Source organism: Canis lupus, chromosome 15 (genome assembly GCF_003254725.2).
Source record: "Canis lupus dingo isolate Sandy chromosome 15, ASM325472v2, whole genome shotgun sequence".
Lineage (NCBI taxonomy): Eukaryota > Metazoa > Chordata > Mammalia > Carnivora > Canidae > Canis > Canis lupus.
This window is the reverse complement of record NC_064257.1, coordinates 14,646,769-14,670,166: the sequence shown is the minus strand read 5'-3', so window position 1 is coordinate 14,670,166 and position 23,398 is coordinate 14,646,769. Positions and strand designations below refer to the sequence as shown.

The 23,398-nt window shown below is 39.2% G+C and overlaps 1 protein-coding gene and 1 pseudogene across 8 annotated transcripts in view; both read right to left on the bottom strand.

Moving 5' to 3' along the window:
• LOC112642569 (intracisternal A particle-promoted polypeptide) overlaps positions 1-23,398 on the bottom strand; it is a 47,763-nt gene that overhangs the window by 8,434 nt on the left and 15,931 nt on the right. For 5 of the 8 annotated variants that reach the window (XM_049094443.1, XM_049094446.1, XM_025420260.3 and 2 more), the window contains 5 exons: positions 23,094-23,249; positions 21,361-21,528; positions 16,300-16,437; positions 15,211-15,333; positions 9,894-10,114 (listed from right to left, as the gene is read on the bottom strand). In XM_049094443.1, the coding sequence (XP_048950400.1) occupies positions 9,894-10,114; positions 15,211-15,333; positions 16,300-16,437; positions 21,361-21,528; positions 23,094-23,249 (806 nt within the window). The remainder of the gene's footprint in view (positions 1-9,893; positions 10,115-15,210; positions 15,334-16,299; positions 16,438-21,360; positions 21,529-23,093; positions 23,250-23,398) is intronic. The other 3 variants (XM_049094445.1, XM_035698915.2, XM_025420263.3) reach the window with 2 other exon arrangements.
• LOC112642687 (U4 spliceosomal RNA) lies at positions 17,187-17,312 on the bottom strand (annotated as a pseudogene).

Here is a 23,398-nt window from a genome sequence, read left to right as displayed (position 1 = left end):
GGCGTGGGACTCAATCTCAGTACCCTGTGATCACAACCTGAGCAAAAGGCAGACCCTCAACCACTGAGCCACCCAGGTGCCTTATACAACACATTTTCTGGACGCCTGGGTGGCTCGGTGGTTGGGCATCTGCCTTTGGCTCAGGGTGTGATCCCTGGAGTCCTGGGATCAAGTCCTGTATCCGGCTTCCTGCATGGAGCCTGCTTCTCCTTCTGCCTGTGTCTCTGCCTCACTCTCTGAGTCTCTCATCAATAAATAAATAAAATCTTAAAACAAAAATTTTTTTTCAAATGAACTTTTGAAAAAAAAAAAATGAACTTTTGAGCAGGTATAGACAAAGTAGCAAATTTAGAGGAAAACAACTGAAAAACATGTCTGTGATTAACTATAAATCATGATCAAGAGACAATCTAGAAATCCTATATAGGAAGACATTCTGTGAAATTAGTTCTATGGAATACAAGTAGGTAATGCACACACACAACACAAATCCAATAAAGCTCCAAGGAGATAAAAGCTAATATACAGAATGGCTTTTAAAAAGCTTTAATATATTAAAAAAAAAAAAAAAAGCTTTAATATGCTAATGACTCGGGATGCGTGGGTGGCTCAGTGATTGAGTGTCTGCCTTCTTCAGCTCAGGCTCAGGGTGGGATCCCTGGATCCAGGATAGGGTCCTGCATCGGGCTCCTTTCGGGGAGCCTGCTTCTCCCTCTGTCTGTGCCTTTGCCCACCCCAACCCCCATGTCTCTCATTAATAAATAAATAAAAACTTTAAAAAAATTTTTTTAGGGGCAGCCGGGGTGGCTCAGCAGTTTAGCGCCGCCTTTGGCCCCAGGGCCTGGTCCTGGAGACCCAGGATTGAGTCCCACGTCAGCAGGCTCCCTGCGTGAAGCCTGCTTCTCCTCTCTGCCTGTGTCTCTGCCTCTCTATGTCTCTCATGAATAAATAAATAAAATCTTTAAAAAAATTTTTTAAAATATGCTAATGACCCTTATAAATCTCCAAGAGAATGTTGCTATCACACTTGCTGAGTTATTGACCATGGAATCCTTTTTTGCAAAGACCACCTAGTGGAGTTAATAATTTTTAAAACATTTTCAGAAAGGTAGTATAGATCATGGGTTGGAAACTATAGCCTACTTTTAAGAATGATCTTCTGGGTTAAAAGGTTATTTTATAAAAGAAGACTATTTCAACAGTGTTGAGGAAACTGGATAGCTACATGCAAAGAATGAAACTGGACCACTTTCTTATACCATATACAAAAATAAGCTAAAAATGGATCACAGATGTAAATGTGAGGCCTGAAACCATAGAATCCTAGAAGAGAGCACAGGCAGCCATTTCTCTGACAGCCATAGCAACACTTTTCTAGATAGGTCTCCTGAGTCAAGACAAAATAAAAGCAGGATGCCTGGGTAATTCAGTGGTTGAGTGCCAGCCTTCAGCTCAGGGTGTGATTCTGGGGTCCCAGGATGGAGTCCCACATAGGGCTTCCTGCATGGAGCCTGCTTCTCCCTCTGCATGTGTCTCTGCCTCTCTCTCTCATGAATAAATGAATAAAATCTTAAAAAAAAAAAAAAAGCAAAAATAAACTATTGGGATTATATAAAAACAAAAAGCTTTTTCTGCATAGCAAACAACGAAACTAAGACAACCTACTGAATGGGAGAAGATATTTGCAAATGACATATCTGATAAAAGGGTTGCTATCCAAAATATAAAAAGTACTGACTGTTACAACTCAATACCAAAATCATCATCATCATCATCATCATCATCCAATTAAAAAATGGGGGATCCCTGGGTGGCGCAGCGGTTTGGCGCCTGCCTTTGGCCCAGGGCACGATCCTGGAGACCCAGGATCAAATCCCACGTCGGGCTCCCGGTGCATGGAGCCTGCTTCTCCCTCTGCCTGTGTCTCTGCCTCTCTCTCTCTCACTGTGTGCCTATCATAAATAAATAATAAAAAAAAAAAAAATTAAAAAAAAAAAAAAATGGGCAGAGGGAAGTTTGGGTGGCTTAGAGGTTTAGCACCTGCCTTCAGCCCAGGTCGTGATCCTGGAGACCCAGGATTGAGCTCCCTGCAGCCCACATCGGGTTCCCTGCAGGGAGCCTGCTTCTCCCTCTGCCTGTGTCTCTACCTCTCTCTCTCTCTCTCTGTCTCTCATGAATAAATAAAATCTTAAAAAAAAAAAGGGTAGAAAACATGAACAGACATTTCTTCAAAGAAAACATATAGATGGCCAACAGACGCTCGAAAAAATGTTGAACATCAGTCATCATCAGGGAAATGCAAATCAAAACTACAATGAGCTATCACCTCACACCTGTCAGAATGGCTAAAATTAAAAACACAAGATGGGGCACCTGGCTAGCTCAGTTGGTCAGGCATGCAATGCTTGATCCTGGGGTTATGAGTTCAAGCCCCACATGGGGGCAGACATTACTTTAAAAAATAAAAGTAAAACACAAGAAACAAGAGTTGGTGAGGATGTGGAAAAAAGGGACCCCTTATACACTGTTGTTGGGAATACAAACTGCTACAGCCATTGAGAAAAACAATATGAAGTTTCCTCAAAAAGTTAAAAAATAGAACTACCCTACAATCCAGGAATGGCACCACTGGGCATCTATCTCAGAAATACAAAAACACTAATTCAAAGGGATACATGCACTCTATGGTTACTGCAGCATTATTTACAATAGCCAAATTATGGAAGCAGCTCTGGTGTCCATTGATGAATCAACATACACACCGAAATATAAAAAAGAATTCATAAAAAAGAATGAAATCTTGCCATTTGCAACAACATCAATGAAGTTAGAGAATATAATTCTAAGTGAAATAAGTCAGAGAAAGACAAATACCATATGATTTCACTCACATGTGGAATTTAAAAAATGAAACAAACAAGGGATCCCTGGGTGGCTCAGCGATTTAGTGCCTGCCTTTGGCCGAGAGCATGATCCTGGGGTTCCAGGATCAAGTCCCACATCGGGCTCCCTGCATGGAGCCTGCTTCTCCCTCTGCCTGTATCTCTGCCTTTCTCCCTCTATCTGTGTCTCTCATGAATAAATAAATAAAATCTTAAAAAAAAAAAAAGGAAAAGAAATAAAACAAGAAAATGAATTAAAAAAAACTAGAGACAAACCAAGAAACAGACTCTTAACTATAGAGAACAAACTGATGGTTACCAGAAAGGAGGTGGGATGGAGGATGGGTGAAATAGTTGATGGGGATTCAAGAATGCACTTAACATGAAGAGTACCATGTAATGAATAGAATTGGTGAATCACTATATTGTACACCTGAAACTAACAGCACTGTATGTTAATACTGTAATTAAAATATTAAAATTAAAAACTTACTAAAATTTTAAAAAACTTAATAAAAATAAAAATTAATTAATTGAAAAGTAAAAAATAAAAAACCAAGAATATGCCAAAAGAAGAAATTTTATGTAGCCTGCAGGCCTAAAATATCCACTATCTGTCTCTCTCTCTCTTTTTAAAGATTTTATCTTATTTATTTATTTATTTATTTATTTGTTTATTTATTTATTTATGAGAGAGCATGCATACATAGGAGGAGGAACAGAGAGGGGGAGAGAGGGAGGGGGAAAGAATCTTAAGCAGAGTTGGAGCTGAGCATGAAGCCTGATGTGAGGCTCAATCTCATGACCCTGAGATCATGACCTGAGCTGAAACCAAGAGTCAGTTGCTTAACTGACTGAGCCACCCAACATCCCTAACTGTCTAACAAAAGGTTTACTAACTCCTGGTACACACTATTCCCTGAAGAAATTTCAATAAGCTGCTATAACCAAAATTACTCATAATGTCCTTCTCTAGAGAAAATATCTATACCCAGAAAACAGGAAAGCTAATAAAAGTCCTGAGAAATAATCAAGAGAGAAGAGAGCAAGTTGCCAGGTAAAATAAGAGTCTGGAAATAAAGCATATGATGAATAGAGTTTACAGAAACATAAAGGGTGAACACTGATTATTCATCAATGCTAAAAAGCTAACTTTAAAAAATATATATTTTACTTATTTCAAAGCCCTAATGTGGGGCTCAATCCTAGGACCTCAGAATCATGACCTGACTGAAGGCAGATGCTAAACCAACTGAGCCACCCAGGCACCCCTGAAAGTGAACTTTTTGAGGACAGGAACTTAATGAGCTTCACATCCCAGGACCCAGCATAGCACTAGCACATTACAGACAGTCAATGAATGTTTGCTGATCTGAATTTAAATGAAAATCAGAGATACTAAAACTAGAGACAATCCTTTGAAATTGAAGGATCTTTATTAAAAATTGAAGACTATTAAATCATCTAAAATTACAGAATACATCACTGAGGTGGCACATCATTCACAGTTGAAATGAATACTTGCATTTTATGTATTTATCTGGAGAGAGAGCACGTGAGTCGGGGTGGTGGTGGTGGGGAGGAATAGGGAGGAGAGAGAAAGAATCCTAAGCAGGCTCCATACCCAGTGCAGTGCCCAACACATGGCTTGACCTCACAACCCTAAAATCATGTCCTGAGCCAAAAGCAAGAGTCAGACACTTAACCAACTGAGCCACCCAGCACCCCCCAAAATACTCATATTTTAAAAGGGATATTCAGAAAAATTGGGGAACCTGGGTGGCTCAGTCCATTAGGCGTCTGCCTTTGGCTCAGGTCCTGCTCTCTTTCTCTCAAATAAATAAAGTCGATTAGGATATTGGAGTTATGTTTATCATTAGGGAGATCTAACCTTTGCTCCCCTACAGAAATGGCTCTTGACAAAAATAAAGGAGCTCATCCCACAATGTTTACCTTTCATTTTTATCAGTGTATTAGAACTATAGTTTGCCTTTTCTCTTGAGTAACTTTCTCCTGACCAGATACATGTTTTACATTATCATTAAGATTTGGATCTATAAGACTTCAGTAGACTGTAAATAACAATACCATTTTAGATTTATGTATGGAAAAACCAAGGTAACTCATTAGTGATTAGCACATACTTTGAAATAAAAATGTTTGTTTCCAGCAGTATAGAAAAATTAGCAATAGAAAGTGCCCTCAGAGAGTTCATTTTCTAAATTCCCAAATAAGATCACATAGAAGGTAAAAGGAATTTGTATTTTTTTTAAAGATAAGCTGTATCTTTTTTTTTCAAAGATTTTATTTATTTATTCATGAGAGACACACACAGAGAGAGAGAGAGACATAGACACAGGCAGAGGGAGAAGCAGGCCCCATGCAGGGAGCCCAACGTGGAACTCAATCCCGGATCTCCATGATCAAGCCCAAGGCTGAAGGCAGCACCAAACCGCTGAGCCACCTGGGATGCCCGGTAAAAGGAATTTGAACTACCACCCAAGTTTGAAATTTGTAAGAAATAAGAATCAAAATCATGCTTTACAATAAGACAATGCCACTCTTGTCCCTTCTATTCAACACTGTAATGGAGGTTTTAACCAGGGCAATTGGGAAAGAAAATGAGGGATGCCTGGGTGGCTCCGGGGTTGGGCATCTGCCTTCAGCCCAGGGTGTCATCCTGGAGATCTGGGATCGAGTCCCCCATCGAGCTCCCTGCATGGAGCCTGCTTCTCTCCCTCTGCCTCTCTCTCTGTCTCTCTCATGAATGAATAAATGAAATCTTAAAAAAAAAAAAAAAAAAAAGGAAAGAAAACGAAATAAAAGACTTTGAGACTGGAACAGAAAAAGTAAAATGATCTCTTTTTTTTAAAAGATCTTATTTATTTATTATTTATTCATTCATGAGAGACACGGGGGGTGGGGGGTGCAGGAAGAGAGAGAGAGAGAGGCAGAGACATAGGCAGAGGGAGGAGAAGCAGGCTCCAAACAGGAAGCCCCATGTGGGACTTGATCCCAGGACTCCAGGATCACGACCTGAGCTGAAGGCAGACGCTTAACCGCTGAGCCACCCAGATGTCCCAAATGATCTCTATTTATAGAAGATATGATTTTATATATAGAAAATCCTGAGGAATACACACACACACACATACACACACAATTATCAGAGTATGAGTACTGTAAGGTTTCAGGATTAAGATAGACAAAAATCAATCGAATTTCTATGCACTAGCAATGAAAAATCTGAACATGAAATTAAGAAAACAATTTATAAATATCATAAGGAATAAAATATTTAGGAATAAATTAACCAATAGAGTGCAAGTAACTTAAAATTATAAAATACTGTTGAAATGAATTGAAGAAGACTAAATAAATAGAAAGACATTCAATGTTGAAGATGAAAAGTCCTAATATTGTTAGGATAGCAATACTCCCATAATGATCTCTGATTCAATGTAATCCCTATTAAAACCAAGCTAGCTTCTTGGTAAAAACTGAAGCTGATGGGAAGCTTGGCTGGCTCAGTCAGAAGAACACATGACTCTTAATCTTGGGGTTGTAAGTTCAAGTCCCATGTTGGGTGTAGAGACTACTTAAAAATAAATTTAAAAAAAATATGTCATTTATTTGAGAGAGAGAGAGAGCCTAAGTGAGAGCAAAGCAGGGGGAAGGGCAGAAAGAGAGGGAGAAACAGGCTCTCCACTGAGCAGAGACCTGACTTGGTGCTCCACCGCAGGACCCTGAGATCATGCATGACCTGAGTCAAAGGCAGCTGCCCAACCAACTGAGTCACCCACATGCCCCCTCAAATAAATAAATATTTTTTAAAAATTTGGGGGGGGGCAGCCCCTGTGGCGCAGCGGTTTAGTGCCACCTGCCGCCTGGGGTGTGATCCAGGATCACATCAGAGCCAAAGGCAGACACTCAACCCCTGAGCCACCCAGGTCCCTCTACTAGCATTTACATGTTCAAATTACATGGGACAGACTGTATTCTATTATGTTATAGTGTTTTGTTTTTTTTTAAGATTTTATTTATTCATGAGAGACAGAGACAGAGAGAGAGAGAGAGAGGCTGAGGGAAAAGCAGGCTCGGTGCTGGGAACCTGATGTAGAACTCGATCCCGGGACTCCAGGATCACACCCTGGGCTGAAGGCAGGCGCTAAACTGCTGAGCCACCCGGGCTGCCCTATACCTATTATAGTGTTCTTTAATTGTTTTGTATTCATTATTTTTATCTTCCCATATAAATTAGGTGTTCTGAGACTCAGTTTTCATCATGGGGGTGAGGGGCAGTTTCCCACCTACTAACAACAAGCAGTTCTCAGAACACCAACTGGGTGTTGGAGAAGTCAACTCAATTCTAACACTACGTACCCATATCTGGAATAGCATCAAATTCCACGGGTTGAAACTCAGTTTTACAAGACATTGATCCTCCCCAGTCTGTTTCTTGGGCTGCTTTTTTTTTTTTTTAAGATTTTATTTATTTATTAATGAGAGACACACAGAGAGAGGCACAGACACAGGCAGACGGATAAGCAGTCTCCATACAGGGAGCCCAATGTGGGACTCGATCATGGGTCCCCAGGACCACACCCTAGGCCAAAGGCAGCACTAATTGGCTGAGCCACCCGGGCTGCCCATTACCTGTGCTTCTGATTGGCTATAAATCAGAGTTCCAATGGTCCCTCCTCTTCATGTTCAATTAATTTGCTAGGGTAGGTCACAAAACTCAGAGAAAATGTTACTACTAAAAGGATATAACTCAGGAACAACTAGATGGAAGAGATGCAAAGTCAAGTTATGGGAAAGGGGTACAGAGCTTTCAAGCCTTCTCCACATGCGCTACGGTCCCCACATCTCCACGTGTTCATGGTCTTCCAGGCTTTCTGTCTGGTGGGGCTTTCTGAACAATAGTACAGGAAGGGGATTCCCAAGCACAGCATGACAGTAATCTGATTTAGGACACAGAGATCAGAGGTTAAAGAGGTTGAAGCAGCTAAGATTTGCAAACAAGACTGTCAGAGGTCCCCTTGTGATTTTAGCTGAATACCACTAATCTGTGCAATGCATAAAGTGAAACTCCATGAGAACAAGCAAAGAACAAGTCATAGGACGATATGACATAAAAAGAAACATATATTTGGCCTCTGGCCCCAGTTTCTGACACAGAACTCCTAAATCTCTGGGAATTCCCTGGGTGATAGAAGTGTCTTTTCTCCTAATGAGGCAACTCTTGGTAGACTTCTTAAATAGCTTCAGAATGAAGCCTGATTACAAGAAAGACCAAGCCAGAATTAGATGCTTGGAATGTTTAGCCCTAACCCCCTATTATGTGGGGAAGGGAGAGGGACTAGGGGCTGAATTAATAATCAATTATGCCTATATGATGAAGCCTCTATAAAGACCTCTACACTACAGTGTTCAGAAAGCTTCCAGGTTGGTGAATAACACATCCATATAGGGATGTCACACCCCAAATTCTACAGAGACTGGAGGGTGTCACACCCCAAATTCTACAGAGACTCCTACACTCAAGCCTCTTCTGGACCTTGCCCTACATACCTCTTTATCTGGCTATCCATTTGTATCCTTTATAATAGATCAGTAATAGTACATACAGTGTTTCCCTGAGTGCTGTAAGCCATTAGAGCAAATTATTAAACCTAAGGAAAGGATTATGGGAACCCCCAATCTGTAGCCAAGTCAGACAAGTGTAAACAACTCAGTGGTTAACCTAAGGCCCCACTACTTGAAACTGGTGTGTAAATGAGAGGCAATCTTTTGAAACTGAGCTTTCAGGAACCCTGGTGGCTCAGCGGTTTAGTGCCTGCCTTTGGCCCAGGGTGTGATCTTGGAGTCCTGGGATCGAGTCCCACATCAGGCTCCCTGAATGTAATGGACCCTGCTTCTCCCTCTGCCTCTGCCTGTGTCTGTGCCTCTCTCTCTTTCTGTGTGTCTCTCATGAATAAATAAATACAATCTTAAAAAAAAAAAAAAAAAAAAAAAACAATACAAATTCCTTTCAGGGAGACATGACACATTTATCAAGGCAAAAATCATACAAAGTATGCTCTCTGGTCACAATGGAATTAAATCAGAAATGAGTAACACAATGAACTAGAAAAATCCCCAAATATTTGGAAATTAAGTAACATATTTCTAATAACTTACTGGTTAATTTTCCTTTTTTTAATTTTTTAATTTTTTTATGATAGGCACACAGTGAGAGAGAGAGGCAGAGACATAGGCAGAGGGAGAAGCAGGCTCCATGCACCGGGAGCCCGACATGGGATTCGAGGCAGGCGCCAAACCAAACCGCTGCGCCACCCAGGGATCCCTAATAACCTACTGGTTAAAAAGGAAATTACCAGGGAAGTTAGAAGCTATTTCAAGATAAATGTTTTTTTTTTTAACTTTTTTTTTTAAGATTTTATTTATTTATTCATGAGAGAGAGAGAGAGAGAGAGAGAGGCAGAGACACAGGCAGAGGGAGAAGCAGGCTCCATGCAGGGAGCCTGACGTGGGACTCGATCCTGGGTCTCCAGGATCATGCCCTGAGCCGAAGGCAGGCACTAAACCACTGAGCCAACCAGGGATCCCTCAAGATAAATGTTAATTAAAATACAACAATCAATCAATCAAATATAACATATCAAAACGTGAGGGATACACTTTAAAGCAGTGCTTGAAAATAATTTATAGTTTTAAACATTTACATTATAAAAAAGGTCTAAAATCAATCATTCAAGCTTCTAAAAGAATTTAGAAAAAAGTGCAGATTAAACAAATAGAAGTAAAAAAAAGAAACAGAAATCAATGAAACAGAAGATGGGCAATCAATTGGAAAAAATGACATCAAAGTTGGTTCTTTGAAAAGAAAAAAGGAGAAAAAAAACTACAAATGATCAATATCATGAATAAAAGAATGCATATCACCACAGATCTTATAGACATTATAAGAATAATAGGATATTAAGCATTTGAAATCATTCAACCTACCTCTTCGAAGGAATATTTTTCTACAGTATGAAGAGCATCTTGTGTCTCATTCCACCCTCCAACAGAATATATACAGTCATTGAGTGCAGCTACACCAAGGTATGCTCTCCTGGTTCCCATTGGAGGAAGTGGAGACCAACGCTTAGAAAGTGGATCATACACTTCAAAAGAACGAAGCTCTATTCCTTCATTGCTGATGCCCCCAATTACGTAAATTAAACCTGGAAACAGAATAATTTTACTCAGATGCTACAGAAAATAGAATATAAACAGTTATAAAGAGTAATAGTTGTGATTTATGGCTGCTATGTTAGGGACACCTGGGTGGCTCAGCGGTTGGGCCTCTGTCTTTGGCTCAGGGTGTGATCCTGGAGTCCCCGGATCGAGTCCCACAACGGGCTCCCTGCATGGAGCCTGCTTCTCCCTCTGCTGTGTCTCTGCCTCACTCTCTCTGTGTCTCTCATGAATAAATAAATAAAATCTTAAATATATATATATGTCTGCTATGCTGATGCCATATTCAATGTACTGCTCGTTATCCTTTGAAAAGAGAAAACGGACTTCTGTCTCATATATTATCTCACACTTAAGCATGTTACAAAGAATTAGAGGTATAAAGTGGCATTTAAAGATTTTATTTATTTATTCATGAAAGACAGAGAGAGGCAGAGACATAGGTAGAGGGAGATGTAGGCTCCCTAAAGGGAGTCTGATGGGGGTCTCAATCCCAGGACCCCGGGATCACAACCTGCCCAAGGCATCTGAGCCACCCAGGTACCCCTAAAGTGGCATTTAAAGGGTACCTGGTAGCTCAGTTGGTTAAGTGTCAGACTCTTGATTTGGATTCACGTCATGGTCTCATGTTCAGGACACTGAGATCTGTGTGTTGTTGTGCTCCATGTTCACTGTGGAGTCAGTTTAAGATTCTCTCCCTCTCCTCCTGCCCCCCTCAACCCACATGAACGTGCTCTCTAAAATAAATAAATCTTAAAAAAAAAATTTAGCAGCATTTATTTTTCAAAGAACTTACAATGCCGTAACAAAATAGTCAGACAAGGTTTTCCCATCTTACTGTCTGCTTGATGAGCTCAAGTTCCAGAACCACTGCACCATAAGGTAAAATAGGAAAGGGAGAGGGATTTTTTTTTCCCCTAAAAAACGCCATGCACTTAAACTGGGAACGATATGGCCTTGTTTGGTGACAGCCTACCTGTTGCTCAGACGGATATAGAGAATTGAATTCAAATTAGAATAGTTATATAGCTAGGTTAAGGTATTCAGGATTAATCACTAGAATACAATAGAACATAATTAACAGTGAGTTTATTTCTTTTTTAAATATTTTATTCATTTATTATGAGAGACACAGAGAGAGAGGCAGAGACACAGGCAGAGGGAGAAGCAGTCTCCATGCAGGAAGTCTGATGCAAGACTCGTTCCCAGACTCTGGGATCCCGCCCTGAGCCCAAGGCAGAGACTGAGCCACCCAGGCATCCCACACAGTGAGTTCCTTATTATTTTTTTTAAGATTTTTATTTATTTATCCATGACAGAGACAGACAGACAGACAGACAGACACAGGCAGAGGGAGAAGCAGGACGTGGGACTGTGCAAGGAGCCCGACGTGGGACTCGATCCTGGGTCTCCAGGATCACACCTCAGGCAGAAGGCGGTGCTAAACCACTGGGCCACTGGGGCTGCCCTGAGTTTCTTATTAAATTTGATTTGATAGATAGATAATAAATAAATAAATAAATAAATAAATAAATAAATTAATAAATTAATTAATTAATTAATTAATTTGAGACTAATGGTTCTTTTTTTATTTTTAAGATTTTATTTAGGGCAGCCCCGGTGGCGCAGCGGTTAGCGGGTCTCCAGGATCCCGCACTGAGTCGAAGGCTGCACTAAACCGCTAAGCCCACAGGCTGCCCTACAATTATTTTCAAATGGCAGCATTGTTTCTTATATTCTAAAGTGAGAACCTGTTAAGTTATAAAGAATGGCATTTTAAGAAATGTGAGCTTGGGTAGCCCTGGTGGCACAGCGGTCTAGCGCCGCCTGCAGCCCGAGGTGTGATCCTGGAGAACGGGGATCAAGTCCCGTGTCGGGCTCCCTGTGAGGAGCCTGTTTCTCCCTCTGCCTGTGTCTCTGCCTATCTTTCTCTCTATGTCTCTATGAATAAATAAATAAATTCTTAAAAAAAAAAAAAAGAAAGAAAGAAAGAAATGTGAGCTAAATGTCAGTGAACTTGGGTTCCAGCTCCAGCTTTGCCAGTAATCAGCTATGAGAAAAGACAATTCACAACCTGCCTGATCTTCAGCTTGCTTATCTATAAACAAAGGAGAAATAGATAATCTCCAAAATGCGGGATCCCTGGGTGGCGCAGCGGTTTAGCGCCTGCCTTTGGCCCAGGGCGCGATCCTGGAGACCCGGGATCGAATCCCACGTCGGGCTCCCGGTGCATGGAGCCTGCTTCTCCCTCTGCCTGTGTCTCTGCCTCTCTCTCCCTCTCTCTGTGTGACTATCATAAATAAATAAAAATTTATAAAAAAAATAAAAATAAAAAAAAATAAAAGATAATCTCCAAAATGCCTCTCTAGCTCTATGATTCTAGAAAGCTCAATACTGTAATTTGTAAGAAATACATATTTGGGGGGCACCTGGGTGGCCCAGTTAAGCATCTGGGTTATCTCAGGGATGTAGCCCTGCATTGGGCTCTCTGCTCAGTGGAGAGTCTCCTTCTCTCTCCCACTGGCCCTCCCCCTGCTAGTTCTCTCTCTCTCCCTCTCTCTCAAATAAATAAAATCTTTAAAAAATAAAATTACTTAAAAAAAAGAATACATATTTGGTCATTCAGATGACCAAAATACATATTTCTCATCTACATTTGGTTTTCATCCACAATCCCTTGCTCACAGCAACCCCAGACCCTAGGAATTTCCAAAGTGTTGAGAATGATAAGGGTGTCTTGTTAACGAGCTAACTTTTGGAAAGCACTTAAGGATGAGGGCTGCTAGCCAAAGGAGCCAAATTTAGGATTTGAGCATTGGGAACTTTCAGTCTCAATCCCTGACCTCTGGGAAGAGAAGACCTAGAGGTTGGATCAATTACCAATGACCAATGATTTTAATGCCTATGTAATGAAGCCTCCATAAAAATCCAAAAGGACAGGGTTTGGAGAACTTCTGGGTTGGTGAACACGTGGAGATGTGGGGACCGTAGCGCATGTGGAGAAGGCTTGAAAGCTCTGCACCCCTTTCCCATAACTTGACTTTGCATCTCTTCCATCTAGTTGTTCCTGAGTTATATCCTTTTAGTAGTAACATTTTCTCTGAGTTTTGTGACCTACCCTAGCAAATTAATTGAACATGAAGAGGAGGGACCATTGGAACTCTGATTTATAGCCAATCAGAAGCACAGGTAATGGGCAGCCCGGGTGGCTCAGCCAATTAGTGCTGCCTTTGGCCTAGGGTGTGGTCCTGGGGACCCATGATCGAGTCCCACATTGGGCTCCCTGTATGGAGACTGCTTATCCGTCTGCCTGTGTCTGTGCCTCTCTCTGTGTGTCTCTCATTAATAAATAAATAAAATCTTAAAAAAAAAAAAAAAAAAAGCAGCCCAAGAAACAGACTGGGGAGGATCAATGTCTTATAAAACTGAGCTTCAACCCGTGGAATTTGATGCTATTCCAGACATGGGTATGTAGTATTAGAATTGAGTTGAATTCTCCAACACCCAGTTGGTGTTCTGAGAACTGCTTGTTGTTAGTAGGTGGGAAACTGCCCCTCACCCCCATGATGAAAACTGAGTCTCAGAACACCTAATTTATATGGGAAGATAAAAATAATGAATACAAAACAATTAAAGAACACTATAATAGGCATAGGGCAGCCCGGGTGGCTCAGCGGTTTAGCGCCTGCCTTCAGCCTAGGGTGTGATCCTGGAGTCCCGGGATCGAGTTCTGCATCAGGTTCCCGGCACCGAGCCTGCTTTTCCCTCGGCCTCTCTCTGTGTGTCTCTCATGAATAAATAAAATCTTAAAAAAAAAAAAAAAACCACTATAATATAACATAATAGAATACAGTCTGTCCCATGTAATTTGAACATGTAAATGCTAGTAGAGGGACCTGGGTGGCTCAGGGGTTGAGTGTCTGCCTTTGGCTCCGGTGTGATCCTGGAGTCCCGGGATTGGATCCCACATCGGGCTCTCTTCATGGAGCCTGCTTCTCCTCCCTCTGCCTATGTCTCTGTCTCTCTCTCATTGTGTCTCTCGTGAATAAATAAATAAAATCTTAAAAAAAGCAAAAGAAGAAAACACTGAAAATTCCAAAAGAAGAGACAGTGAAGATTGTTTTTTGTTTGTTTTTGAGATTTTATTTGAGAAAACAAAAAGATTTTATTTGAAGGAAGGAGAAAGAGCATGAGCAGGGGGGAGGGGCAGAGGGACAGAGGGAAAAATAGATTCTCCACTTGGCAGGGAGCCAGATACCAGGCTCAATCCCAGAATTCTGGGATTACAACCCAAACCAAAGGCAGACACTTAACCTACTGAGCCACCCAGGTGCCCCTGAAGATTGTTTTTTATATCCTCTTCCTACTTAGAAATACTTACTAAAGACTGTATGGGAGAGAAAGTGACATAGATGGACGAAAGTTCAAATGCTTATTTTGTTAGTCAGGTATTTGTGTAATTTTTAAATCTAGCTTTGTTTATTTTGGGGAAAAAACTATTATTTTGGCAATACAGAAGTAAAGATATAAGAGGTTAAAACATAAAATATTAAAAGCAGGACTCCTGGGTGGCCCAGCAGTTAAGGCCCATCTGCCTTCAGCTCAGGGTGTGATCCTGGAATACCAGGATTGAGTCCTACATTGGGTTCTCTGCATGGAGCCTGCTTCTCCCTTTGCCTATGTCTCTACCTCTCTCTTTCTGTGTCTCGAATGAATGAATGAATGAAATCTAAATCTATCTATCTATATATATAATGCAATACTTCTATACTGTTAGTGCCAATCATTCAATACGAACAGACATAAAGGTTTATGAAAATAAAACCTCAAGCTTAGTTTTTTAAAAAAAAATATTTTTACAAGGAAAGTAAAAGAGGGAGCAGGGTGGCTCAGTCAGTTAAATATTTGACTCTTGATTTCAGCCCAGGTTATGATCTCAGAGTTGCTAAGACTGAGCTCTGCATTGGGCTCTGCAATGAACATGGTGCCTGCTTCGGATTCTCTCTCTCCTCTCCCTCTCCCTGCCCCCAAAAATAAATAAATAAAACAAATTTTCAGGAAAAATTTTTTAGAAAACAATTACCTTGCATTTCACAACACCCAAAGTAGTAGCGCGACAGAGCCATGTTGCCAACTACTTCCCACTTATTTTCATCAGGATCATATCGTTCAATGGTGTTCCCTATCTCAGCTCCAACCCATCCACCTGTAACCAAATAGAAAAATGTCATTTCTGGATAAAGAGTCTTATCTATGAAAAATACCTTAGAAAACATCTAATCTAGCAACTTTATATTGTAAATGATTATCACATGGACCAGAGAGGTTATTTGTCTAAGATCAGAAAGTTAGAATCTGACTATAAAACTTAGATCTTAACTCTCTGCCTCGTTTTCATCAGAGATTTAAAAAATAAACAAAATAAAACCTAAAGCTCCTATTGCTTAGGAAATAAGGTATTTTGCAAAACTATCTTTTGAAACAACTTCTGCATATTCAGAATGGTTATCTTTATCATGGGATTTAACTAGTTAAAGTGCTTCACTCGACATGTTATCTACACTTTACCTCCATCTCCTAAGAACTCCATACTTGACAATATTCCCCAAGTAATTCAATTTTGAAAATAAAAATTTAGGGGCGCCTGAGTGGCTCAGTCAGTTAAGCATCTGCCTTTGACTTAAGTCATGATCCCAGGGTCCTGGGATTGAGCCCCTCATCAGAGACTCCCTGATCTGTGCGGAGCCTGTTTCTCCCTCTCCCTTTGCCTGCCACTCCCTCTGCTTTTGCACTCTGTCAAATAAATAAATAAAATATATTTTTTAAAAATTATAAAGCTGGGCAGCCCTGGTGGCGCAGCAGTTTAGCGCTGCCTGCAGCCCAGGGAGTGATCCTGGAGACCCTGGATCGGGTCCCACATCAGGCTCTCTGCATGGTGCCTGCTTCTCCCTCTGCCTGTGTCTCTGCCTCTCTCTCTCTCTGCGTCTCTATGAATAAATAAATAAAATCTTAAAAAAAAAAAAAAAGAAACTAGGAGTGATGATTTAAAAAACAAATTATAAAGCTGAAAAGACATTAAGTTGCTTATGGGAGGGAAGAAAAATGCCTAAAGTAATTAGAATCTAAGAACTTAAATAATATTAGACATCCTTAAACTGCAAAGCATAATTACCCAAAGCATAGATAGCCCCATAACACACACACACTCCCAAGCCACAGCGGGGGTGATTCATTGAAGCTACAGTTGTCCACTGTTTAGTAACTGGATCATAGCATTCGGTACAGTCAAAAATCATTGAATCCTTTTCACCTAAGTTAAATAAAAGAGATATATCAGAAGGTTTAGTAATGCTAATAGCCTAGAACCATAATACAATATTTAGTAGCATTCCATGATATCAGAAATTCACTCCTTGGGCAGCCCTGGTGGCTCAGCGGTTTAAGTGCCGCCTTCAGTCCAGGGCGTGATCCTGCAGACCCGGGATCGGGTCCCACATCGGGCTCCCTGAGTGGAGCCTGCTTCTCCCTCTGCCTGTGTCTCTCTGCCTCTCTCTGTCTCTCTCATGAATAAATAAATAAAATTAAAAAAAAAAAAAAGAAATTCACTCCTTAATGTCTGATTTTATACTATTCATTAAAATTAATTTGCTCAGTGTTATTATGAATCAATAGCATTGTCATTTATTAAAGCCCACTTAATGAAGCAAGGCATAGTTTTCCTATTATCTATTTCTAATTCTACCACCCAAATAATCCATGTAAGTTTTGAGGATAAAATTTGTACTTTAAAACTTTTATATTTTTTCATGTATTTAGTTTGGATACCTGGCTCTGGTATAATGTGAATTTTAATGCAATCCTTATCTAGCAAAAAAGAGAAAATAGAGGCAGCCCGGGTGGCTCAGTGGTTTAGTGCTGCCTTCAGCCGAGGGCCTGATCCTGGAGACCTGGGATTGAGTCCCACACCTGGCTCCCTGCATGGAGCCTGCTTCTCCCTCTGCCTGTGTCTCTGCCTCTCTCTCTCCTCTCTGTATTTCTCATGAATAAATAAATAAAATCTTAAAAAAAAAAAAAAGAAAAATTTCTAAAAAGGTACCACTTAAAATAGAATTTTAAGTTTTCAATTAGCAATAATCGCGCCTCGGATAAACCTCATTGGCTACGATACTGCCACTGCGCAAAGCTAAAATAGAATTTTAAAATATACTATACCTAGAAATAAAACTAATCAGATTGTACAAGACCTCTGGCAGATAAAATTTATAAACTTCATTTAGATATAATTTTAAATTAAGGAATATGTAAGCAAATAAAGAGATATATGATGTTCATGAATTAGAAGAGTCAATGTAAAGATGATTATCCCCAAACTGATTTACAGATTTAATGTAATCTCAACTTGAAACATATTTTTTTATTGTGATAAAATACAAGTAACATAAAATTTACCATCTTAACCATTTTTTAAAAGATTTTATTTGAGGGCAGCCTGGGTGGCTCAGCGGTTTAGCACTGCCTTCGGCCTGGGTGTGATCCTGGAGTCCCGGGATCGCGTCCCACGTCAGGCTCCCTGCATGGAGCCTGCTTCTCCCTCTGCCTGTGTCTCTACCTTCTCTCTCTCTCTCTCTCTCTCTCTCTGTGTGTGTGTCTCTCCTGAATAAATGAATAAAATTTTTTTAAAAAGATTTTATTTGAAAGAGACAGTGGGGGGGGGGGAGAGAAAGAGCACGCACACACATGTGCAAGCACATGAGCAGAGGGAGGGGCAGAGGGAGAAGGAAAAGCAGATTCCCAGCTGAGCAAGGAGCCTGATGAGTGGCTCAACCCCTGGACCCTAAGATCATGACCTGAGCCAAAGGCAGACACTTAACTGACTGAGCCACCCAGGCACCCCATCTTAACCATTTTTAAATGTAGAGTTCAGTAATGTTAAACATGTTCACAGTTTTGTGCAACCATCACCACTATCCATCCCCAAAACTCTTTACATCTTGTAAAACTGAAACACTACACAGATTCAAACAATAACTCCCCTATCTCCCCCCTTCTCCAGCCAACCATCATTATAGTTTGTCTTTTATGATTTTGTCTACTCTAGGTACCTCATATAAGTGGAATTATACATTATTTGTAAAAATAGATTTGGCAAAAGAAAAAAACAGATTTGGTGAACTGGTTCTAAAATTTATATGGAAGTACATAGGGCCTAGAATAGCCAAGTAGTCACACACAAGAATAATGAGAGAAACTATCCTATCAGATAAGTTTATCAGACTTAAAACAGAGGTATAATAATTAAGATAAGGATATATAAAGACTGAACAGAACAGAAATTCTAGAAACAGATACACACATATAGGATTACCTGATATATGACACAGTTTGCATACACAGCAGTAGGGAAACAAAAGCCTTTTATGCTGGGATAATTGATTAATTATATATACAAGGAAAGGATGAAACTGGTTCTCTATTCATACTAACTAAAATCTCAATTCCTGGTGGATTACAGACATACATAAGTGACAAAACTAAAATTTTAGAAAACAATAGAAGTATATATCCTCCTGACTTTAGAGTAGGGAAGTATTTCTTTAACACTAACCATTGAGGGATCCCTGGGTGGCTCAGCAGTTTAGCGCCTGCCTTTGGCCCAGAGCGTGATCCTGGAGTCCCGGGATCGCGTCCCACGTCAGGCTCCCTGCATGGAGCCTGCTTCTCCCTCTACCTGTGTCTCTGTCTCTCATGAATAAATAAAATCTTAAAAAAAAAAAACATAACCATTGAAGTTGGCTACATTAAAATGAAAAATATGTTTATCAGAAGATATCATAAGAAAAAAAGATGGAGTGGAATATGAAACACAGGAGTAGCAAAAGGTATTTGCAGCATAATACCTTATGAGGACCTAGAATCCTGAACATATACAAAACTGCCCAAAAGAATTAGCACAGCAGGCCTGAGAATGCATGTCCTTAGAAAGGCCTACTTGCCAGACTGAACATAGCTCATAAACAATTCCCTATGCTGATATAAAAATTTCCCTAAAAAAATAAAATAAATAAAATAAAATAAAATAAAATAAAATAAAATAAAAATTTTCCTAAATAATAAAAGTGGCTTTTTGCAGTGATAAAAATGTTCTGGAATTAAACAGTAATGATGGCTGTACAACTAGTGAATATGCTAAAAAAATAAATAAATAAAACCACTAAACAGTATATTTTAAATGGGGATTTTTTTTTTTTTTAAGATTTATTCATGAGAGACACAGAGAAAGAGAGAGAGAGAGAGAGAGAGAAGCAGAGACACAGGCAGAGGGAGAAGCAGACTCCATGCAGGGAGCCCAACGTGGGACTTGATCCCGGGACTCCAGGATCATGCCCTGGGCCAAAGGCAGGCACTAAACTGCTGAGGCACCCAGGGATTCCCCTCAAATGGTGATTTTTATGGTATGTAAATTATATCTTAATTTTTAAAAATAGTACTTAGAATATTAACCCAGATATGTATATAGAAGGAAATAAACCAAATATTGTGATTATCTCTGACAGGATTAGAGTATGGGTGATTTTTATTTTTTTTCATATGCCTCAATTTCAGCAAAATTCTCTATCACAAATCTACATTTTAATACAAATTATATATTATAAAATATCTTAAGATAGCAATGTTGATAGTATTAATAATAATAGACAAAGTTGGGCACCTGGCTGACTCAGTTGGTAGAACATGTGGCCCTGAAGCTCGGTCATGAGTTTACAACGGGTGTGGAGCCTACTTATAAATACATTCATACATAAATAATCTATTTTATTATTTATTTAATTTGTGAGAGAGAGTGTGTGCAAGCACAAGGGGGAGGGGCAGATGGAGAGGGACAAGCAGACTCTGCACTGAGCAGAGCCCAACATGGGGCTTGATCTCACAACCCTGAGATCATGATGAGACTGAAATCAAGAGTCAGCTGCTTAACCATCTGAGCCACCCAGCTGCCTCTTAATGAACTGTTTTACAGGGACAATTATGGGGATCCCTGGGTGACTCAGTGGTTTGGCGCCTGCCTTTGGCCCAGGGCATGATCCTGGAGTCCCGGGATCAAGTCCCACATCAGGCTCCCTGCGTGGAGCCTGCTTCTTCCTCTGCCTGTGTCTCTGCCTCTCTCTCTGTGTCTCTCATAAATAGATGGATAAAATCTTAAAAAATAAAAATAAAAATAAAGGGACAATTATGTTCCCTCCAAAAAAGAAGTAAAAACCAAATATTCTCTTTATCTCTCTTACCTTAAACCGATGGTATCATCAGTATCATAGGTAATAAATAATAACGTTTTCAAGAGATGCCTGGGTGACCCAGTCGGTTAAGCAACCAACTCTTAGTTTCCACTCAGGCTATGATCTCAAAATTTTGAGGTCAAGCCCTACATTGGGCTAAGCACTGTGTCTGCTTGAGATTGTCCCTTTCCCTCTGCCCCTCCTGGTAGTGCTCTCTCTCTAAAATAATAAACAAATAAATCTTTAATCACTTTAATCTTTAAAATAGGTTTTTTCAATTTACAACCTTTTGTGTTTTAGACTAACCCACAGAAATAAGGCATAAAGATTAGTTGTAAGGGTTAGAGATGACCTAACTAGGCTTGTTGCTATAAAAACAAACTATCCAGAAGTAAATATTGATATAAAAGTGTTAGTATTTATTTTTCTTTAGATCTTCCTCTTGTAATTAGTTCCCCCCAATAGTCAAAACTCCTTTACTTAATTTTATTAAACATTTTACAATTCATAATAGTTTCAGAAAACACAGTGATTTCAATCAGGAAATATATGCCAATGTCTAGCTGATTTGGTTTTTATAAATTGCACTGTCCAGATAACTTGTTTAATTAAAAGTGATTTGTAATGAGCTTCCAGTATATGAAATTAAATTTCAAAATTAAAACAGTTTTTATCACAAACATTGACCTAAATTTTGGTGTATTTTATATACAACCTTTCCTTAAAACAAACCTAAATATTCTGTCTTGTGATAAATCAGAGTATTCCTTTGGTCTGAAACATTCAATATCTTCTGTTTCTTTTTTTTCATTCATTTATTCATTATTCATTAAATATTTATTAAGCACAATGATATCTATGTATATCCCACAGTACCTAACAATATATATGAGTTTATAAGAGTGCAACCAGATTACAACTAGAGACTAAGAAGGGAAAAAAGACATTTTCATTATTACCTCCAATAGCGTAAACCATCCCTCCCAGAACTGCTACTCCCAGCCCGCATCGAGCCTGATGAAGTGAAGACACAGTGGTCCAATACTGGCTAAAGGTGTCAAAACGTTCTACACAGCTGAGAGCTCTGCTATCACTCCAACGACCCCCCTGCAACCGAGTATATCCACCTGAATGAAGGAAAGGAAATATATAGCGAATACTTTACTGCTAAATATGGAAATGACAGTAATGAGAAAAATCTAGCCCTCTACATCTTGACAGTCTATATTGCATAGCAAGGAATAAGTGCTTTCTTTTTATTCTTTCCTTTCTTCTTTCTCTCTCTCTCTTTCTCTTTCTTTTCTTCTCTTTTCTTTTTTCTTTTCTTTTTTCTTTCTTTCTTTCTTTCTCTCTCTCTCTCTCTCTCTCTCTTTCTTTCTTGAATAAGTGCTTAGAACCTATCATACGTACATATATTATTCTTAAATGAGCCAAGTCCTGAAAGATTATGGCTTAAATGCAATGAGGCCAACCATAGTGTTATACCACCTGGTTTGGGTTATAATAGAATGTTAGATAAAACATAAAAGGAACTGATTATCTGTCTAGTTAGGAGGTCTCATTATGACTTCTATTAGTATCTTTTTCACTTAAAAATAGTGAGTTGAGGGATCCCTGGGTGGCGCAGCGGTTTAGCGCCTGCCTTTGGCCCAGGGCGTGATCCTGGAGACCCAGGATCGAATCCCACGTCAGGCTCCTGGTGCACGGAGCCTGCTTCTTCCTCTGCCTGTGTCTCTGCCTGTCTCTCTCACTGTGTGCCTATCATAAATAAAAAAAAAATAAAAAAAAAAAATTAAAAAAAAAATAGTGAGTTGAGGGGTGCCTAGGTGGGTCAGTTGGTTAAGCGTCTGCTTTCAGCTCAGGTCATGATCCTGGAGTCCTGGATCAAGCCCCCCACATCAGGCTCCCTGTTCAGTGAGAAGTCTGCTTTTCCCTCTGCTCCTCATCCTAATTGTGCCCTCTGTTACTCTCTCTCTAAAATAATAATATCTTTAAAAAAATAGTGAGTTGAAACCTTTAACTGCATGTCCCATAGTAAAAAATCACAGTATACACTCAAAAATTACATATTTATGTTATAGCATACATGAAATTATACATATAATTATATACAAATTATAAATTATGTTATGAAGTATATATGAAATATGTACATAAATTTGGACAATTTGTCTAAATATACATCACATATTAATAAAATTTAATGCTTTTTAAAGTTTAAAATATATTTTAATGTGTTCATCTGATACTCCTGTGGATTATCCTGCAACAACTCACACTTTAGAGACCATTGGTTCCTATAATCCCTAATCATCTAAGACACCATGAGTAGTTAAAAATTTTTGAGATTTTCCTTATTTTTCATTAGAATTCACATTTTTAACCTTTAAAGCAGTATTCCGTAAGTTGGATTTTTTAGGCGGTAATTGGGCAATCTAAGAACCCAACAATTTAAATCACAGAATAATAGATGTTGAGTAAATAGCTACTTATTCTTAGATGTAGCCACTGTAATTAAACACAATTAACTAATTTGTAGCCTATATGTGAAATTAAATATGCCTTTTTGACACACTTGCATATTCTGATGTTTAAAATAACAACAAAAAATATAAATAAATAAAATAAATTATTAAAAGGTTTTAATCCTAAAAATAAAGATTATTTGTATCATTTTTTAAAAAGTTCTCACCTACTGCATACAGGTACTTTCTTGCTTTCTTCCGAGGTCGAACTTTAGATGTCTGCAGAAAACTACAAAACTTGTTCTCTTTGGGAGATTTGCACACCTCACAGTACTCTTTCAAAAGTGTTTGCAATGCAACACGAAGATTAAAATCGGATACTCCTAAAGTAAGTTTAACAAGATACTGTTTTAATCAACTTTTAAGCAATATTGAAAAGATATGTTCCCATAAAGATAAAACACATTTATCAAAAAATAAAAACTCATCATCAACCAATGGTGGTTGTGTCCCACAATACCAAATATTATTT